The 20,400-nt window shown below is 42.3% G+C and overlaps 1 protein-coding gene across 2 annotated transcripts in view; it reads left to right on the forward strand.

The window, feature by feature from the left end:
* The window catches only part of COL4A2 (collagen type IV alpha 2 chain), a 246,015-nt gene extending 232,890 nt beyond the window's left edge, over nt 1–13,125 (forward strand). For both annotated transcript variants that reach the window (XM_084610484.1, XM_084610485.1), the window contains exons 42-48: nt 1,822–1,983; nt 2,115–2,213; nt 2,955–3,101; nt 3,821–3,937; nt 5,735–5,926; nt 6,265–6,551; nt 11,193–13,125. In XM_084610484.1, the coding sequence (XP_084466610.1) occupies nt 1,822–1,983; nt 2,115–2,213; nt 2,955–3,101; nt 3,821–3,937; nt 5,735–5,926; nt 6,265–6,551; nt 11,193–11,447 (1,259 nt within the window). In that variant the 3' untranslated portion in view covers nt 11,448–13,125. The remainder of the gene's footprint in view (nt 1–1,821; nt 1,984–2,114; nt 2,214–2,954; nt 3,102–3,820; nt 3,938–5,734; nt 5,927–6,264; nt 6,552–11,192) is intronic.
* The last annotated feature ends 7,275 nt before the right edge of the window (nt 13,126–20,400 follow it).

Here is a 20,400-nt window from a genome sequence, read left to right on the forward strand (position 1 = left end):
GAATGGCACTCCCCCTCCCCTTTTGCCCACTCGTTTCTTCCTGCCTCGGTTATAACCATTGGATTTTTAACATTCCGGGTGTGTCAATCATCTCACCAGATTTCAGTAATACCAGCTAGATTGAAATACTCTCCTAAATGAGCAATTTCAGTTTCTCTTGGTTGTTACCCAGACTCCTAGTATTAGGTTATAGGCAATTAAAGAATTTCTTCTCTTCGTATTCTTTGGTTCCTTCATTATTTTGTTCTTAACATCTCAATTTTGTGCAGAGTGCTCAGATCTTCCTTCTTTTTACCCTCTCCCTGTGTTATTGGTTTAACTGCTTCCTGACTACTCAATGGGATTTTGGCTCCAAAGTGCTTAAGTCACTTTTGAAAATCAGATAGTCTCCGCTGCTAGGCATTGTAGTGCTGAGCACAACGCCAAATACCTTTTAAAAATCTGGGCCCTATTTCCATTCTAACTTCAGTGGAAGCTCTGCACCTCTGAAAATGAGGTTTGAAAATTTTGGCTGATTTGCTTACAGTCTACTCAAGACAAAGCTTTAGGGTGGGATTTTCAAATTCTCTTGCCACTGGCCTAGCCCTTCTTCTACTGAAATCTAGGGGAGTTTTATCATTGCTGGGTGCTTTTGAAAATCCCGTCCTTAAGCTTTAAAAGTAATTATCATTTTCCCGCCACTTTTTGAACATAGGGATATTTTTTCCCTTCCTCCTCCCAGGATGGGAAGTTGCAAGTGCTTACAAAAGACACTTTTTATTAAAAATAAATAAAAGCCATGCTGTAAAAGAAGAAGTCTGTATTCAGATAGACTTTATTTTGAACCTGAACTGTTCTCAGAGTTCTGTAATAATTTTGAAATCAAGCCAAGTGGTTCTTTCTTTTAAAGCTCTTAAACATTGATGGGCTTCCCCAGCTGCTGGAAAGATGTTAGAAGAATCCCAAAGCATTACTTTAAAGGAATTCAACGAAGAGGAAAATTCAGTAGATACCATCCCTTCAGGCTAAATTAATTCTTTCCACCTCATCCCTTTGCATAGTCAGTTGCATCTGAGAAGCCTAATTCTTTCAAAGCAAAAAGCTCCCTTCTGTAAAAGTCATACTCCACTAGACAAGTAGTAGTTTCATAGGAAGAACTGTGGTTGTACTCTACTGATGACAGCTATAGCAAACCCTCCACAGACTCCTTGTCACATAGTGAAGACACATTACAAACTGCCTTTGTCAAGTTCTGCATCAGCATTTCCTCCTCCATTGATACTTTTCCTGAATCCAAGTTTTAGGGCTTTTCTAGACCTGTGCACCTGGGCTGTTAAGTAGTAAAAGCCAGGAAAAACAAATACTATGAAGGGGCCCTTATTGGTTCCCTTTCCATGAACCCTGCTTAAGAAACTTTGACTTGAAGGCCTAAGGTAACTAATTCCTTCCATAGTGTAGGATGTCTCAATCTAACATCAGGGCTGCAGAATAGGCAGGGATGGTGTCTCTAGCCTCTGTTTTCCAGAAGCTGGGAATGGGCAACAGGGAATGGATCACTTGATGATTACCCGTTCTGTTCATTCCCTCTGGGGCACCTGGCATTGGCCACTGTCAGAAGACAGGATACTGGGCTAGGTGGACCTTTGGTCTGACCCAGTATGGCCATTCTTATGTCTCTTGGGTCCCATGGGCATTACCCCTCTCCCCACCCCAGGCTCAGTGATTGAAACCTGGCAAGGGACCCATGCTCCACCATGAGGTGACACAGTTAATTTCCCCCCATGTCCATGCTGTCAGTTCTGCCTTTCAACACAGATTCCAATTTAATATGTGCTCTCACAGGCTATCCAGGACCACGGGGCAGACCTGGAATTTTAGCTCCAGCAGGAAGCAAAGGAGAAGATGGTCAAATAGGTGTGCTTGGAGAAGATGGTCAAAAAGGACCTAGAGGTGACCCTGGACCACCAGGGAGAACTGGAATTTCAGGGTACCCTGGACCAAAAGGTACAGCTGGCAAAAAATGAACCCTTTTTTAAAAGAAATGGTTATTTGTTGCTACAGTAGATGTTAGAAGTGACCATTTATATTATCTGTGCATAGATACAATAATTCAAATGTGACATTTTGCATTAAAGGGCATAAAGGCGCACAAGGTCTCATGGGTACTCTTGGCTTAGTGGGAGCTTTTGGTGACACAGGGCCCACTGGACCCAAGGGGGACAGAGGACCTACTGGTGAGTAAGAGCCTTCAGGTGCTATATTTTCCATCATTAAACAAATAAAACTTACCTGCTCAGCAGCCACCACACCTGCCTTCAAACTGACCCCATGGCTGCATTCCTGAATGAACTTTGGGCCAGTTGTGAAGTTTGGCTCCCATCTAAAATTGATTTTAATGTGTATATAAATGAAAAGGGCCAACTCCAAACTTTAGGTGCTTTTCAAAAACCTTTAAAATGCCAACTACATACAAACTATAACAACTCCTTACTCAGCCCACCAGAGTAGACCAACAGAAAAGATATTTGGAAATGTAAAAAACCCTACGCCTCACTAATACCAACCCTCCCTCTTCCTTAAAAGCCTACAAAAATAGACAGTGCTATATCTCGTTCTAGTTTTTTAGAGCACTGCACAACTTTGGATATCACAAGCTACACTCTACCCACTCTTCTGCTTTCTTGCTCCCTTTGTCTCCTTCCACTCATGTATTTTTACCTGTTTTAACACAACCCCTGAGGCCTGGAATGATTTCCCCACCTTCCAGGATGCCAAGTGATCTCCTACTCCCCAAACCCTTGGAAATTGCAAACCCAGATCTGCAGCTGAACTTTATGGCTCAGGGTACATCTCTAATATTAATAGTCAACTAAAATGTCCAACCTTAGTACCTCATTGAGTGACAGACAGAGCACACCAAGGGAAGGGAGTTGTTTTGTCTGAAAACGAGTTCACTTTTTCTTTTTATAATACAGGTTTTCAAGGACCTCCAGGGTCTCCTGGGCTGCCTGCAGTCCCCCCTAAGCTGGTCACTCACCAGGGTACAGCAGGCCCACATGGAAATATAGGTCCCCAAGGAATATCTGGTGAGATGGGGCCCCACGGTCCACCAGGTGATCCAGGTAGGAATTGTGCATTCACACTTGAAGTGCAGTGCTGTTCAGAATAGGGCTTCTGTAAAAGTAGTGCTGGGGGGTTCCCTACCTATTATTTCTCACTAATTCTAAATGTAATTGAAGTCACAAGGGAAATTTTCTCACTGCCACCCCTGCAAAAATGAATCCTGAGCAATCAAAATGAATCTGTGCAACATGCAGATCTTAACCAACTGCAAGTCTCTGTGACAACCATGAACCACACACTGGTCCCGATTGTCATCTTAGATCAATCCAAACTGACTCCATGAGCTGAGGTATACAAATGTCATTGAGGGCAAAATCTGACCTCAAACTTCAAACAACAGTTCTGTTGGTGAGATACATTGAGCTAAATTCCATTCTTCTCCTATAGTTTATATGGGATCTGCAGTGGTAACAGGCATGAAAAATAATAGAATTATGGGGCCCAATCTTGCAGTTCTTTCTTGGGCAAAATTCCTCATTAAAAAGTCAGTGAGGAACTTCGTCTAGGCAAGCATCATAGGATCTTGCTTTTAGTTTAGGTGACAAACTTTGCAGGTCTGACTGAACACACATGTTTATAATAACCAGATCTGTTGAGTATGTAGATGCTAGGTTTATATGGTAACTTTTCAGAACAGAACTTCGCTCTGAGTATCTTATTTTCTGTACTTAAAAAAATAAAATAAAATCTGTCTGATCATGTTGAACTTGGTTTTAAGGTTTTAGAGGCCCACCAGGTAAACCAGGGTTCCAAGGAAGAGGTGGCATGTCAGCTCTTCCAGGTTTTAGAGGAGATCAAGGACCATCAGGTTTCCCAGGTCTAGCAGGCTTTGAGGGTAAGTGACGTTGCATTATTATTATTATTTCTTTTCCCCACTTCATTCTATTAATCTTCTGTTATTAGCACTTTATCATTGTACAATTGTCAACAATTGTTCTGAAGCAACTCTCCTGACTTCCACTTACATCAAATACCAATGCTCTTACTAGGTTTTGCTGATTAATAGTTTTCATGGAAATAGTTTTAAAGACTGTTTAAAGCTAAGTGTTGTAACTAGATCTCAGTGCACGTTTTCCATGAACATTCACTCAGATTTTTAAATTAATTTGTTTTAATGCTTGTGCCCCTTCTGTTCTGGCCTTCAGTAAATACGCCAACAATAAGGTTTTACGAACAGGAATGTTCATGAAAACAGAATTTCAAATTCCTACGTAAGGTAAATAGATGAGCAGTTGTGGTACAAGTGGTTGGGTGCACATCCAGTTAGGAACCAGAAACTTTACCATATGAATTAGCTGAACACCACAAATCAGTCCAGCCCAAATAAGAATGTCAAATATTGAATATTTGTGGAAAATTGTTCACAATCAATCACTTTATAGGGTTAAAAAAGTCACCCAAAAAAATTGGCAGGTAATTTTAGATGAAGAATAAATTTTAAAAGAAAATCACTGCTTGCCTATATTGCATGAGCAGAAAGAGGCTAAAGTCATCAGATAATTATTTGTGAATTATTTGCTCAGCTCTAGTATTGAATCACATTCTCCACTTAAAATCTAGAGAGCCCAATCCAACACACTCAGGGACTTCAGCAGAATTGGATCAGTCCTAGAAGTGTAGCTGATTGACTACATTAGCTTTCCATAAAGAGAAGATAAATATCATGCAATAAAATTAAATGTTGAATAGGTCCCATCCCAGTATGTAGATTAGCTGACTATTCTTTATAACCTTATTATCCTCTCAGTGTGTACAAACTGATTGTTTAATAATTTGCTCTGGTATCTTTCCAGATACTGAAGTTAGATCAACTGATCTATAATTCCCCAGGTCCTCCTTGTTCCCCTTTTTAAATATAAGTTCTGTGTTTGCCCTTCTCCATCTTCTGGGACCTCTCCCATCCTCCTGGAGTTCTCAAAGATAATATCTAAGGGTGCCGAGATTGCTTCAAGTTATCATTAACCTTTTTATTTTTAATCAAAATAGGCATTGAGGCTCCTTAGCCTTCTTCGTGTCATCAGTTATTAGCTCTCCTTCATTGCTAAGTAGAGGACCTACACTTCCCTTTGTCTTTCTCTTGATCTTAACGTATTTAAGGAATCTTTTCTCATTCCCTTTTATAACCATTGCCAGATGTTACACATTTTGTGCCTTAGACTGTCTGAGTTTGTCCCTACATACTTGGGCTGTTCTTTTGTGCTCTTCCTTATCAAGTTGACCATGTTTTGGATTATTCATTTTTGATTTTCAGGTCATTAAAGAGCTCCTGAGGGAGCCATATTGGCCCCTTACTATTCTTCCGATCTTTCTTCTGCATTGGAATAGTTTGCAGTTGAGCCTTTAATATTGTCTCCTTGAGCAACTGCCAGCTTTCCTGAATTCCTCCTTAGATTTTTCTTTCCACAGGACCTTACCGACCAGCTCTGCTTTTTTGAAGTCCACTGTCCTTATTCTGCTGCCCTCACTCCTTCCTTTCCTTAGAATCATGAAATCCTAGCATTTCATGATCACTGTCACCCAAATTGCCTTCCATCTTCAGATTCACTACCAATTCCGCCCTGTTGGTCAGAATCAAGTCTAAAATGGCTATTTCCCAGTTACTGTTTATTGTCTCTTTCCATTTTTCCCCAAGGTGAACCAGGCCGTCCAGGTAACCCTGGGCTACCAGGTATGCCAGGTCGCAGTGTTAACATTGGGTACCTTCTGGTGAAGCATAGCCAGTCTGAACAAGAGCCAATGTGCCCAGTTGGTATGAACAAACTCTGGAGTGGCTACAGTCTACTGTATTTTGAAGGACAGGAAAAAGCACATAACCAGGACCTTGGTATGTACATGGCTCTTTAACATCTCAACATCTGACACTTTCAATCTGATTTTGCCACTCAAAACTAGAGGCACACAAAATTATAGACCATTTCTGAAAATTTGGGCTTCGGTGCATATTAGGCTAGGATGCCTAGAAATGACAGCGGATTGGAACTAAATATCTTTCTTTCATCTCCCTCTGGAGGTGATTTCTCCAGATCATTACTGAAGTTTGAGTGGAACTGTAATACAAATATAAATGTTACTGAATTATGCAGGTATGCACAATAAGCTTAAAAAGAAATCATTACTTGAATGTGCACATGCTAAAGATTTGTGATGGTTTATTTTTTACAGGGCTGGCTGGATCCTGTTTGGCTCGTTTTAGTACCATGCCTTTCCTCTACTGTAACCCTGGGGATGTCTGTTATTATGCAAACAGAAATGATAAATCCTACTGGCTCTCAACCACAGCACCTCTTCCAATGATGCCCGTGGCAGAAGAAGAAATTAGACCATATATCAGTCGTTGTTCCGTCTGTGAAGCCCCAGCTGTTGCAATTGCTGTCCATAGTCAAGATGTTTCTATTCCACACTGCCCTGAAGGGTGGCGCAGTTTATGGATTGGATATTCCTTCCTCATGGTATTTGTCCTTTTCAACATTTGCTGACAGTATCGCACAAAGTTACATTAAGCTGGGCTCCCACCTATTGGCCAAGTTGTTCAGGTTTAGGTTCAGGTTTGCTAAAAATCCAAACGCGCTGAACCTTCCCATAGAAGCAGGGAGGAGAAATGTGTGGGGAAAACTGCTCTCTCCCTCATCATGGAGGCCAATTAAAGTTACATGAAGGGCTGGGACAACAGTTTCTCTCCAACCAGATTAGTACGTGGAGGTTCGAGTGACTATGCTCCAAGTGACAAATTGTACCTGACAGCAGAAGATATGATCCACTTTATGTTGTAGAGAAAATGGACCCTCCAAACAAAAAAGACGTTTGAGCTAAGAATAAAATGTCAGCTAGAGTTTATGCATGGAGGTGGGGAGGGCGGCCCACTAAGCCATTGTCAGCGAGAGAGAGGATGAGGAGTAGGTAATAGGTCTTTCAGGAACAATGGTAAGTAATTGATCTGACAAAATCACTGACCTGCACAAAAAGGAAGAATTAGACTGTCAGTCAAAAATACTAAGTAGTAGAGTGAAGATTACTTTATTTTCAACAAACAAAAGCTGTATTTAAGCAACTTGACATTTCATGATGTTTTTGGTTTGTCCCAGCTTTCAAATTGAAAATTATTCATCCTTAAGACACATGTTCCCTCTAATTTTTTCCATCCATGTGCAGAATGAATTTTGTTATGTGCATCGATATTGAGGTAATGTGCGGATATGCGCCACCAGTAGAAACAAAAAACCTAGATATAATTGTTTTTTTTAAAAAGTTACCATAGGGATAATTAACCCAGGCAGGATAGGTTAGGCATTTTAGAACTCACTACTCAAAGAATTAAATTTAAGCATAAGAGAGAAATAAAATTATGAAATGCAAAAACCAGTGGAAAAACTAGAACAACAGCCCTTTGAAAAAATAAAATTACAGAGAATATATGTGCATTGCAGGAAGTACCAAGAAGTACCAAGAAGTAACAACAACGGAATGCAGAATTCTCCCTCGAATAAGTAATGTCCCACTAGGTGTGTACGATAAGTTAGAGAGAGGTATGTCTGACCAAGGCTTAGGGAACTACACAGGCACTCGGCTAAGCATAGTGACTCGTACTGTATGAGAACCTGTATGAGAACTTGGGTAGACAGGAACACCTAGATTCTAATCTCAGCTCCTAGTACTGTTTTTGTTTCTGGCCTTCTGAAGGTTATTTAAGTAGACCTGGTCAGAAAATGGATTTGCCTCCCACAGGAAACATCACCAAAACAAAAAAAACTCTCACTTTCATTGACATTTTCCACAGCAAATGTTGACTATTAAACAATCACCAATCAAAACAAAAAATTCAAACTACAAACCTAAAATTTAAAAAACTGAAGAAACCACTTTAGTGGCACTAATGAATGATTTCCTCCAGTAAACAGATAGAGGACAGAAACCCATTCTCATCCTGCTCAACCTCTCTGCATTCAGTACTGTTGATAAAGAGATTCTGCTCTCTCACCTGAGAGAGGTGGCAGTAGTCTGGGATAATGCATTAAAATAGTCAGTCCTTCCTGGAAGACCACTCCCAATGCGTAGTGATAAGAAACTTCCCTCCCCCACTAGACCCCTCACTTGTGGAGTTCACAAGGATCAGTGCTCTCTCTGATCCTTTTCAACATCTACAGTCAACCAGTAAGTGAACTGGTTAGATGACACAGACTCAAGTACCAGCAACATGCAGATCTATCCTTCATCACATAAGACACTACCACCAAGATGGCCCAGTGCTTGGTTGAAGAATAGTGGGTGGCAGCTGAACCTGAGCAAGACAGAGGTGATGCTGGGGGGGGGGGCGCGCGGGGCAGAGGAAAATATATTGAAGAGCTTGCAGCTGTGGTGCAGTCTCCAGGGGTTGAAGAAGCACAACCAAAATTAGTTTAGTCTGTTGTCTAGGAGTACTCTTGGATTTCTTGCTGACACAGAGCTCTCATCTAGCAGCCTCGGAGAGTAACACTTTCTACCACCTCCACTTGTGTCCCAGCCTGACAAAGAAAACCTGGCCTCAGTTATTCATGCCTGTCACCGCTTAGCTGGACTCCAGCAATGCAATATACCTGGGCATGAAACAGTCAATATGTAGGAAACTCTGCAGTGCATCTCCTCAGCCACACACGCTACCGGGAACGTGTCAGAACTGACGTCTGCTCTGTACACTGGCTTCAGATAGAATATCAAATCAAGTTCAAGGCAAAGATGACCCGTGCCTGCTGGGAGCGAGGGGAGGAGGACAAAGTGAGGGCTGCCAGCTTCAGCAGTGTTACTGAACATGCTCAGTACAAGCCAAGCAGCAAATCTGGGGGAGGTGGGACATGACCCAACGTCCTCTCCATGTGTTACCTCTGGTTCAAGGTCTCACTCTTTATCTTCAAAGGACTCCATGGCCTGGGCCCAGTATATCTAAAAGACTCTGTAGAGCTCAGGACGAATAGACCCTGGTGTACAACTTTGCTCCTCTGACCTGATGGAACTCCCACCAAGGGTAAAGCTCATCTGGGTGGCAGATAGAACTTTCTCCAGGGTCTGATCCCAGACTGGAAGGAACTTCCCCAGTAACTAAGAACGATCACAAACCTCACCACTTTCTGCTCCAGGTTCAAGGCACATTTCTTTGACGTTGCTTTCTCTAACACACACATAGTATCTTTTTATATATATAAAGATGGCTGTTGCTACCAAAACAAGACACCTAGCTGGAGAGAGGGTGAGTGAACAAACAACCTGTGACAGGAGTTAGTCATCTTGCTGAATCCATTTACTGGAAGATGCTCAGGTACTGTGGTGACGAGCCTGGTATTAAAACCTATATAGAACAGAACACCTCGTAGGAGTGCTTGTTTGTAAATACCTTGTCTAAATACTAAGCATTTGTAAGGAGAGAGCTGCAGCCTTGGCAACAAGAGGTAGATTTCCCTGTACAAAGTCCTTTGCTACCAAGGAAAGTGCCAAAAACTACAAGTGTTTACAGGAGGAAAGCTTCAGTTTTTTGATGTGTGTGTGCACCACAGCATTAGCAATTAAGCAGAGGCTAGTGAAGTGGCTGGTTAGGATACAGGGTGGGATTTTGAACACTGAAGAATAAGATTTGTTATACATGATGTTCCTGATAATCTCAAGAAAAGCATATTCAGTTCAATAGTGTTTCACTACAACTTCCTTGGTTTCAGTAAAATGGTACTCTTCTTGGGTGTTAGAGTTAGGGGCCAGTCCTGCAAAGAGCTCAGAATGGGTCACCCAGCGTCCTGCTGAAGTCAATGGGACTTCATGCGGAAGAACAGGGCATGCCTGGCCAGATCCTGTTGCAGGCTCAGAGCCCTGGTGAGTAGAAATTAGATTTCTTTTGAGCGCATTAGCAGTTGGTAGGTCATTAAGATAGCTGAAAATACTCTGTTGTGTGATTCTGTTCAGGATAACCTGGAATCACTGTTCAAATAGTACTTAAAGTATACGTGAAGTGTCATGAGCTTCAGCTGTGAGTGAAAAGATTTGAAGGCTACTTAACAAAATGTAAATGGGAGGCCATCATTTGTCTGGAGGCAAATGAGTTAAGTCTGGGAGCTAAGAGCGTTGTTACACTAAGACATTTTGGTTTGGTGCCCACCCCATTTCCGCCCATATAAAGGAGAAGAGGGCCAAGTTCATCCCTGGTGACACCACACTGATTTTAAGTATTGCACTAGACCTGAAACTGAACAGTGTTTAACACCTCAGAGATTAAAGCTTTGGTGCTGTTACCCAGAATCATAGGTACCGTATGGCAATCTGAGTGAGAGAACGGTGCAAGGAGAGGAATTCATACCATACCTATTTAGCACTGTGGTAAAAGCTCAGTTTCTACTTTTGTTACTGATCTGTGGACAGCTTTGCAAGCTGAACAGTTGGTCTGTGCAGTGAAAGGCAAGAAATGAGGGTTTATTCTTACTATGTTTTCATATGAATTAAAAAACAAACCTGTTGATTTGGTTTCTCCTTTTACATTAAAAATTGAAGGGTTTTGAGGGATGGGAGAAAAAGGCGATAGGAGAATAAATGTTAAATGTTTTTGGAAAACTAGAGAGAAGTCTGTTGGGATATTCACTGCTACGTGCTTGTTTCAGCAGCACACCATTAAAAGGGAGGAATTTAGTTCTTAAAGGGGTACAATAATGATTGTGTGTCAGTTTTGCTTAGAGATGTCATTTAAAGAGTGTGAATTATACATGTCTTAATGTATCATTATTGCCATGAAAATATGAAATCTTAAATGTCTGGAGTAAAGAAGAGGAGATAGGGTTCAAATGGAAAATGTAGATAAACCAGATAGTTGAAGGATCTACTCCTACAAACTTTACTGTGAGTAATCAACAATAGTACTCCCATAAGTCTTAAACATGGGGGTGAGGTTTGCAAGATTGGCCCTATGTATGCCTCAGTAGGAATGTCCTACAGTGAGAACTCTTCAGGTAACAGATTTAGAAGTCATTTTAGCCTTGGTCTCCTCCCTCCCCTACCTGTTGATTATTGACAGTATTGATCTAGGGCAGTGATTTGTGTAGCCCTGTCCTGTATCTGAACACTGCCTTCTTTGTGTCTCATAGCACACTGGAGCTGGTGATGAAGGTGGAGGACAGTCACTGGTTTCTCCGGGGAGCTGTCTGGAAGACTTCAGAGCTACTCCTTTCATTGAATGCAATGGTGCCCGAGGAACCTGCCACTACTATGCAAACAAGTATAGCTTCTGGCTTACCACTATTAACCAGCAATTCCAGAGCTTGCCCTCAGCAGATACGCTCAAGGCAGGTCTCATCCGAACTCATATCAGCAGATGTCAAGTGTGCATGAAAAATTTGTAAAATATATTATATATCCCTAGTAGTAAAAGGAAAATGTTTCTACAGTGTTCTAGACCTATCACAGTGGTGCTTATTTAACTTATTACCTCAAAAGCTGAATGAAAAGTTAAGTTTCTGTAAAAGCACAAAGGCTTATACCAAATGCTGACTGCTTCTCCTACCATACAGTATATTTTGCTAGTCTAACACCATGTTATTTGCTAATTGAGTCAAATATTCAACCTTGAAACATGAAAAAAAAAACCCACAAAAAACCATCCAGTTACTAATCTAACAATTCTCTTGGGCAGATCTGTTCTCTAACATGTTTGATGTAAACATTCAATGAAATGTACGTCTTGTCTTAGTTTATTGTTAACAGGTGTAGTTCATGTTAATTAAGTGGTAACATACAACAGTAAAATGTAAGTGTTAGCACAGCAGGGGGCTAACCTCTGGGAAGTACTCCTAGATCTGAGCCCCACGCCCAGCCTTTGAACTTACCTTTTACTGTAATAAAAGTTTATACCTGGGTACTTACAATGGAAAGATAGGTTGTTTTAAACTCCCCATGCCTTTGCCATGCTTTTTGTCCTACCACTTTCACCACCAGAGAGTTTATAAACATTCTGAATTAGCTCAGGTAGCCACATTTAGTGTTACTCTCTTCTTCTTGCGATGAGAACAGTTCATTACTAATGGCAGCATGTTACTTCACAAACTTATCACACTTTTCCAGCTATACCCCACATCACAGGATAAACTACAGTGGGTCTTTATTCTGTGCCACACAACAGAAAGGAGCAAATGCCCACTAGACACATGGGACCACAAGAGGGAGAGAGCATCATGCTTCCTTTAACCACCATGCCATGCGCTTAACAACATTGTGTGGTTAGGGCTCCATATGAATTTGGTTATATGGTTGTGGAGCAGCCACTATACAACATACGCCCCTGAAAAACCCGTGCTATGTGCACAGATTTCCCAGCTGAAGTTATTATTACTCAATACAGCCTTATCTTCAGATCCAAAACCTCCAAGCTGTCTACTTCATCTGTGAAGAAGTGCACAACTGGAGGGCAGAGGGATGATGGTAGCATAACTAGTCAGCTGTACCTCTAGGAAGGGCATGTAGAGGGGCTAGAAGTCACTCAGAGGGGGTTTCTTGCACAGTTTATCTTCAAAGGCCCTGGAAATTGGGTGCAAGATTTGCTGAGGATCCACAGAGTCTATGATGGGTAGCCCCTGACTCCTGCAAAAGATCTACTGGGTTTGCTACATGGTCACCGACAGAGATTAACTGCTTTTTCTGTAGAAAGAAAACATTAGGCCCAGGGGTAAGCTGTCCCACATGACCCTGGGAGAGAAGAATGAACCACGTGATGATAAACCCCTTGCTTATTTTCTTGTGAGTCTCTTATGCAGCATGGTAAAAAGCATGATAAATACCATGACACTTAAATGTTTCCAGCAAGATTTTTTGTGGGGAGGGGAGCTACATTTACTAGCATGGGTGAAAAGCACTATGTACGCTTACTGCGCTGGCTTTAAAATAATCGGTAGTTATCTCCTCCACATCAGTTTTAACTTCTCCTTATGCAGTTCACCTTCCCCCTGCTGCACTGATTGTTGGGTTTTGTAATTATGGTCCCTCATTGCTGTAATTATCTTAAATAAAGTTCGTTTTTTCTACACATCTACTTGTTGATTGTTTCAATTCTCTAAACATATGCCAGGCTCTCCTATTACATTTGCAGATTACTTTCATAGATGTTAGTTTGGGGGCTTGGATTTGTTTGGCTTGTTTAAAAAAAAAAAATTAGAGACAATGTTAATTGGATGTCAGCAGAAGTATCAAAAGGTGGCCAAATAAGCTTCCTCAATCTAAATTCAAACCATTTAACCAAGCAGGGGTCTGCTCAGTCTGTCAGCTGAAGACACACAAGCCGTTTCAGAGAGAGGATGCTAAGTAAGATGCTATTCCATCCATTGTTACAAGGAGAGAGAATTTAACCAGTTCCTCAGTTGCCTATCATCATCTTAGGCAATGCAGCTCTGAGATCTGGTCTACACTAAAAAATTGGTCGCCCCAGCTATGTGAAAAATCCACACCCCTGAACAAGGTAGTTAAGGTGACCTAACCCTTGGGGTAGACAGCTCTAGGTCAATAGAAGAATTCTTCCATTGCAGCATTTCACAATGTAAACAAGCTCTCAGTGGAATCCTGGGATGGAGATTAACCCTAGAATCTATAATGGTCTGTAAAATTACAGAGCAGAAGAGCCTCACCTTGATGAAAAGAGTAGACGTATAGGTGTATTTAAAGAATGCTCAGCTAGCGTGTTTTCTGCAATGACGTATTTTCTTATTTTAGATAAAGTTACTCATTGTGGGTATATCCTCAACATCCCTGTGAGATAAGAGAGCATTATCCCTATCTGACAGGCAAGGGCTGAGGCCACAGATTAAGTAACTTGCCCAAGTCATGGCAGAGCCCAGTATCCAACCTCTGTCCATTTTGGTGACTCAGCTACAAGAGCCAATCTCCCCAACAGACAACGCCACCTAATATTTGTTTCAGCTAAATTAAGCCATTAGGACGGTAAACACAGCATAGGCAATATCACCCAAAGCTGTCTCATGCCTGACAATTACCATAAGTTACATATTGCAGTTCCACCCCTGAATCAACGTACCTCTTCAAGTATTTGGCAAATAACTATAACTGCTGAACTAACTAAATACTCCTCACTTCTGAATTTTGCAGTGTGCAATTAATGCGAGAGCCTATTGCAACTGCTTTAAGAGAATCTAACTAAAGAGTAGGCAACAGGGAATAGTATCAATTTGTTTACAGATGCTCTAATATATTTATTAAAATCAGCTATCAAATCCACTTCGGTTTCTTTGTGTTGGCAGAAAATTCACCTGAATTTTGCCTGCAGTGAATTTTGCAATACAAGGGAATGTTTTTAGGCCTGTGAAACTGTAGCTGAGAAGCATTTATCTGTCAGTTGATTTATAGAGCCATAGACTTTAAGGCCAGAAGGGACCACCAGATCATCTAGTCTGACCTCCTGAATAGCCCGGACTGCCAGCACCACCCATCATCCGCACACTAACCCGATCAGCTGAAATTCAACCAAAGCATTACAGCCCATGCGAGACTAGAAGCATGTGCCAGAGGTAGATAATAGGAGGGACCAAAGCCCCTGCTGTGGCAGGGAAATGATTAAGTGAGATATACCCAGATAATCCTGGCAAGTTACTGCGACAGTACACAGAACTGAGAATCACCTGGTTAGCCCCTGCCTCTAGCATGAGGGAGATTCACCTGTGCCTGGCACCATCTAACACCACCAGCCTTTCAGCCACTAAAGCATTCGCCTTCAGGCTATGCCAGCCCTGTTTTCACCTTGCAGGTTAACAATGGGTGCACCTCAGTTCCCCGAGTCTCTTTGCATCATTCCCCTGTGATATCAGCCGCTGACACTGGCTACTCATTGAAATTCCAGATCCCCTGCCCTCTAAGGAGCCATGTACCCCAGCTCCCCAGTTCTACCTTAAACCACTGGTCCCATATAGCACACAGCACTTGTAAAAGTAGATTTATTTTAAAAAGAATAAAGATTTAACTAGAAATAAGAGTGGTTGAAATAAAAGTTACAATAGAAAACAAAAATCACAAAACGAACTTGGATCTACTCCTATTAATATTTACCTTTCCTATCTAGTAAAGTAAGTTCTCCCCACCCAAGGCTGTTGCAGTGATGGCAGTTTTCAAAGAACTGGGATCCAAACATTCATGAAACTCTCCCCCTATCCACAAGGGGCTCCTTCTGTGGATGACTAGAGAGGCTCTTTCCCTCTCCCCTGTGATACTGAAACAGTCTTTTGTTTCTATTTACAGCCAAAGCGAACCCCAGTCTCCTTGTAAATCTCTCTTTTTTTTTTTTTTTTTTTACTTTCTAGTAGTTTCAAGTGTTTGCTGTTGCTTCTGATGTTTTCCCATTGAAAGCCTTAGCATTGTGCAAGGCTAAACTCTGACTAAAGAGGGCAGGGTGACAACTCCGCCCTGCCCGAATGGGCGGTCACCAAGACACACTATCCCCAGTATCTAATTTTTATCCCCAGTCCATAAAGCATACTTTTGATATAAATACATTATTCCTTAATTACCCCCATTCATACAATGGATTATGAATTTTGACAAGTCACAGGTTTTCTGTAGATATCTTACATGTTACTCTTTATAGATAAATATCCTGGAAGACGTGTTTGCTGCAGTGAGTTTGTCAAGTCTGAGGTGGGAGTTGTTAGCAAAGAAAAGGACCTCTATTACTAAGTGATCTGCACCCACACGCTGCAGAGGAAGGTGAAAAACCCCCAAGGTCACTGCCAATCCAACCTGAGGGAAAATTCCATCCTCACCCCGCAGATGGCCATCAGTTAGTCCCTGAGCATGTGAGCACAAACCATCCAGCCAAGCACCTGAGACAGTGAATGCTCAGAGCCCTGGCTCTCCCAATCCAATGTCCCATCTTCAGCCCTGGCCATCCCTGATTTTTCAGAGGAAGGAGATTTAAAATAACCTCTCAGAATACACTGGGGAGAGAAAATCCCTTCCTGACCCTTGCGGGTGGCCAGCTGAAATGTTCCTCAAGCTTGCACTTCAGGAAGATAAAACAAACAGGAGTGAGCGGCAGGGCTGTTTATCCCTGCCCCTCCCCCCACCATCACAAACAACCCCATCTTACACTTGCACTCAAAGTGTATAGGTAGGATTATTTTAAAATAATAACTCTCTCACCTAACTCTCTCTTAAAACTAATTAAACTGTTTGCTCTGACAACTCCAGTTGGGAGGTTGTTCCAGAATCTCATCTCCTTGATGGTTAGAAACCATCACATCAGATATTAACTTCCTCCAGTTTTAGATATTCTGTGCTTAAGTCTGTTAAATGCAAATATTTGCATGACCATGTTAAAATTGAGAAGTCGGGTTCACATTTCAAGGAATCCAAAAGTGAACAGCCATAAAGACCTTGAACTTTTGTGCATCCTCAGTTCTGTGTACTTGATTTTTAAGCCTCACCATTGTATGAATGCTAGATTTTGTAGTTAGTTTTCTTGGCTTGTGTTAAGGAAACTTCAACTTCTGCACACTTAAAGTCACTCAGGATACTTGAAGCAGCTAAGGTGCCTCAAAGTTAGAGTTTTAACAGTCACCCATGGGTTTAAGGTGCTACAAACCACCCAATAGAAGAATGTTCCAATACATATAGGCTCCCATCAGCCATAGGTATACAACTCAAACGTCTTTGACAGCTTTCAATTTTTCTACATAATTCTTATAATATAATCTAGTCTTTCTGATGAGTGTAGACATGACTATTCACGCTACAAGCCTGTCTTTTATTAAAGATTAAGAAACCCTTTGCTTCAAACAAACATGCTGTTTGTCCTACACTCTGCTTTTTAAAATAATCCTACCTAGCTTCGTGCTTCTGTGCCTGGAAGAATGAAACAAGAGAACATCTCTCTCCTGGGCTTTAGTGCAGCACTCTATTGAAACTGGAGATTGAGAGCTTGGCTGCGTTCCCCAAATCCGCCGAGTTCAATTATCTGGTAAATGTGTCACTGGACTTGTTGAAAGCAGACAGGAAGAACTAATTTTTAGCAGATTTTAAGCAATAAACGTGACCTCCTTGTGCATAAAGTAGTTCGCTCTGCTGCTAGGAGAGCAAATGGGGGCTACTGCTTTGCTCACCAAACACAAAGTTGGGTCTTGGAGCCAAAGATCTGGTTTGAATATAGTAGACTTCTGAGGGCTTGTCTCCACTGTAGAGCTACGTTATAACTCAAGTGGGCTAGCCTGTCGGGGGGTATAGGCTAACTAACACTCAAGTGAACCAAACACAGCCACTACTACCATCAATCTGCAGTGTGGATGCAGGCTAGTGCCTCTTGACTGCCCCCAGACCTCCAATGTGTTCTCCCCCCGACCTGCCCAGGACAGACAAGTTCTCCTGTAATTCACTGGGAAGAATTTATAGAGTGGCTCAGCGTACTGTTGCGCAAAGAACCATGAGCGATGCCCGCAGAAGTCCTAACACCACACGCAAGTGCAGCCCCACTGTGGACACAGAAGCTCAACTCTTATTCTGCAGCCTGGCTACTCTCACCTGAGCTAGGCTACCTCAAGGGAAGTAACTTGAGCTATATTGTGAAGACAGTCTCAGTGACTGTATGGAGAGAAAGCGAGACTAGCTACTGATAACTATGTTATTTCTCTAAAGCAGATCTTACTACAGTATCCATGTGGTGGTGGTCCCTGCCTACAGGGTCAGCTACTCGGAAACAAGTGCAATAATTCTACTAGATGGTTCAATTTCTTCACAACTTCCCCTCCAAGCCAAAGTCACTTCTGAAAAGTGATCAGTGCTCCTGTGCTTCAATCAAATGAGGAAAAACGGTTTTCAGAAGACATTTAGTGCAATGTGTCCCATGAATTACTGATAGCAGAGGAGGAAGTGAGACGGGTGCAGTTTGCCACTGTAAGCCTGCAGAATCCAAACCGGATATGGAACTCAGCCCGAGCAGTTTTGTCGCACAGCCCTCAGGTGCACTTATGCTATTTCACAGCAAGTGCGTCAGTTTAAGGCTTTGTTCAGGACACACAGAAATTAAAGCATTTACTTCCATAACACCCGCTAGTGGTCACTAGCGCCAAGTCTTGTGCCGCGAGTCACTGTGCTACAGCTTCACTCTTCCTCCCCCTCAGTAAGCAAAATATAGTCCATGAAGGGCTTTCCAGAAAGACTGATGCTCGCACTAGTGACAAGAGATTGGGGTCCCCCGCAACTGGGGAATTGACAACTGCGAGAGCACTTATGCTCTTATCAAAATGTTTGATCACAGAAACATTAAAAGGTACCATATTGGGGGACAGGATGTAACATGGGTTCTTGCTGTTAAACCATATGTTTCTGACTTGCCGTGGAGAAGGTTGAACTGCATCTCCTCAGTCATGCAAAGGGCTTGAGGAAGCCCAAGGTACAGTTGAAATGAGGCTGGGGCCATCTGCCTATTTTGAATAGTGCTGATCCCTCAACACAGCGGTTAAGTATAGACAGGAACTTAAAGCCTCAAAGCTCAAGAACATTAAAGTCTTTACCACAACAATTAACTTAAAAATACTCTGAACTTTGCTTTAAAAGTCTAATTCTACTCTAAACTGGAGAAGGTTTAAAAAAACCACATTAGGATTTCAGGTTTGTGCCTCAGCGACTTCAGATCAGATGGGCTCAAATTAACAAGTGGCGCTCTGCTCCCTCCCCCACAAAACAACTAGCCCTGCAAGTCAGCCTAATCTTTGCTTTTCATCCCTCACCATCAGTAATAAGGGTTCTGCATGACTAATGAGCCTTAGTTACACCTCTGCTACCCTACTGTCTGCTGCGGGTTTGTGCAGGATCAGCCAATTGGAGCGTAAAGAATCCAGCCAGCAATACTGAGAAAGAGTAGAAAGAAAAAGCAGTACGTGCTTTTTATGTCCCAACAGTCACCAAGTGAAGCTCTGACTCCACACATGGAGCAGACCTGAAATCCAAGACTGATTTTGACATAATCCTTTTCAGAGTAGACTCGAACACAATAGGCAGGTGAGGGCGGGTTTGAGCAGTTGAAGCTTTTGGGAAAGATTTGTGTGTGTTGCTTAAGATCTCAAATGAACCAAATACAGACAGCCCCCAAAAGTGAGAGCCTATTTACATAACGTGGTATATTTAAAATGTACAATTAAAGTGTTTCCACTTCACTTACCTCCTGCAAGTCTGACCTCACAGCTACCTACAACAAGACACTAGCTCTGCTTTGAGAGTCTTCAGGCAGTGCATTGCAGATTGTGCAGCCTTGGGGAGGGGGAGCTTTCAGCCACCCTCTTGATTCTGGATGTTGCGGAGACCAGCAAAGTCCTATGGTCTGCTCTTCAGCCTGAAGCAGCACCAAGTGATCAGTGCTATGGAGACTCCTGACAAACCCCTCCAGGTTGTGGGAGGAGGAGGGGGACAAGAGGAGGGAGACAGCAGAGAATCACTTGAACTTGGTGGGTAAGCAAAGAAAGCACGGGGTTTTAATACACTGCGGCTGTACTTAATGTTTCTGCTAGTTTGACAAATACTTCCAAAACATGTAATGGAGGAGACCAGCAGACCCAAGACCAGAACTTTTAAAATGGTCAATGTAGCCACCATATTTCACCTCATCATGTGTCATAGACTTTAAATCATTGTAATGGGAATAATGGACGCTGCTTTGAACTTTCAGATTAGCCCACTTGCAAAACATTTCTCAGCGGGACAGATGTTTACAGAGGTTTTAATTACTATCTGCATCCGATGAAGTGAGCTGTAGCTCACGAAAGCTTATGCTCAAATAAATTGGTTAGTCTCTAAGGTGCCACAAGTACTCCTTTTCTTTTTGCAAATACAGACTAACACGGCTGCTACTCTGAAACCAATTACTATCTGGAAACAGCTTTTAACACTTAGCTACTCAGAAATTGTCTCTATTGGTGTTGGATAACCTTGGTTTGGTGTGGGTGAGTGGGTAGGTGTCCAAATCTCTGTTTTGGGGACCGATTGTACAACTGCTCCATGTGCAGAATTCCTGTTGAAATCCATGGGAGTCTCACACACACACACGACTTCAAGAATTGGGGTCTACATTTGTTATTGCCTATTTCCAGAGTTGCTCGGGGGTGGGGGAGGGTGAGGGACAGTTTGCCGTGGCCCCCCCTATATGAGACAGCCTCCAAATAGGGTAGCATTGCAACCTGGCACAGCACCACTCAGGTTTGGCCCAGAGGCCCCTCTGTCATGACACAGTGGTGGACAAACCAAATCTAAGTGGCACTGTGACCCTGCGCACCAGGTTGCAACAGCCTGAGTGGGGAGTTGAGCCCAGCCCAC

The sequence above is a fragment of the Lepidochelys olivacea genome (genome assembly GCF_965140295.1).
Source record: "Lepidochelys olivacea isolate rLepOli2 genome assembly, chromosome: 1".
NCBI classification, from domain to species: Eukaryota; Metazoa; Chordata; order Testudines; family Cheloniidae; genus Lepidochelys; species Lepidochelys olivacea.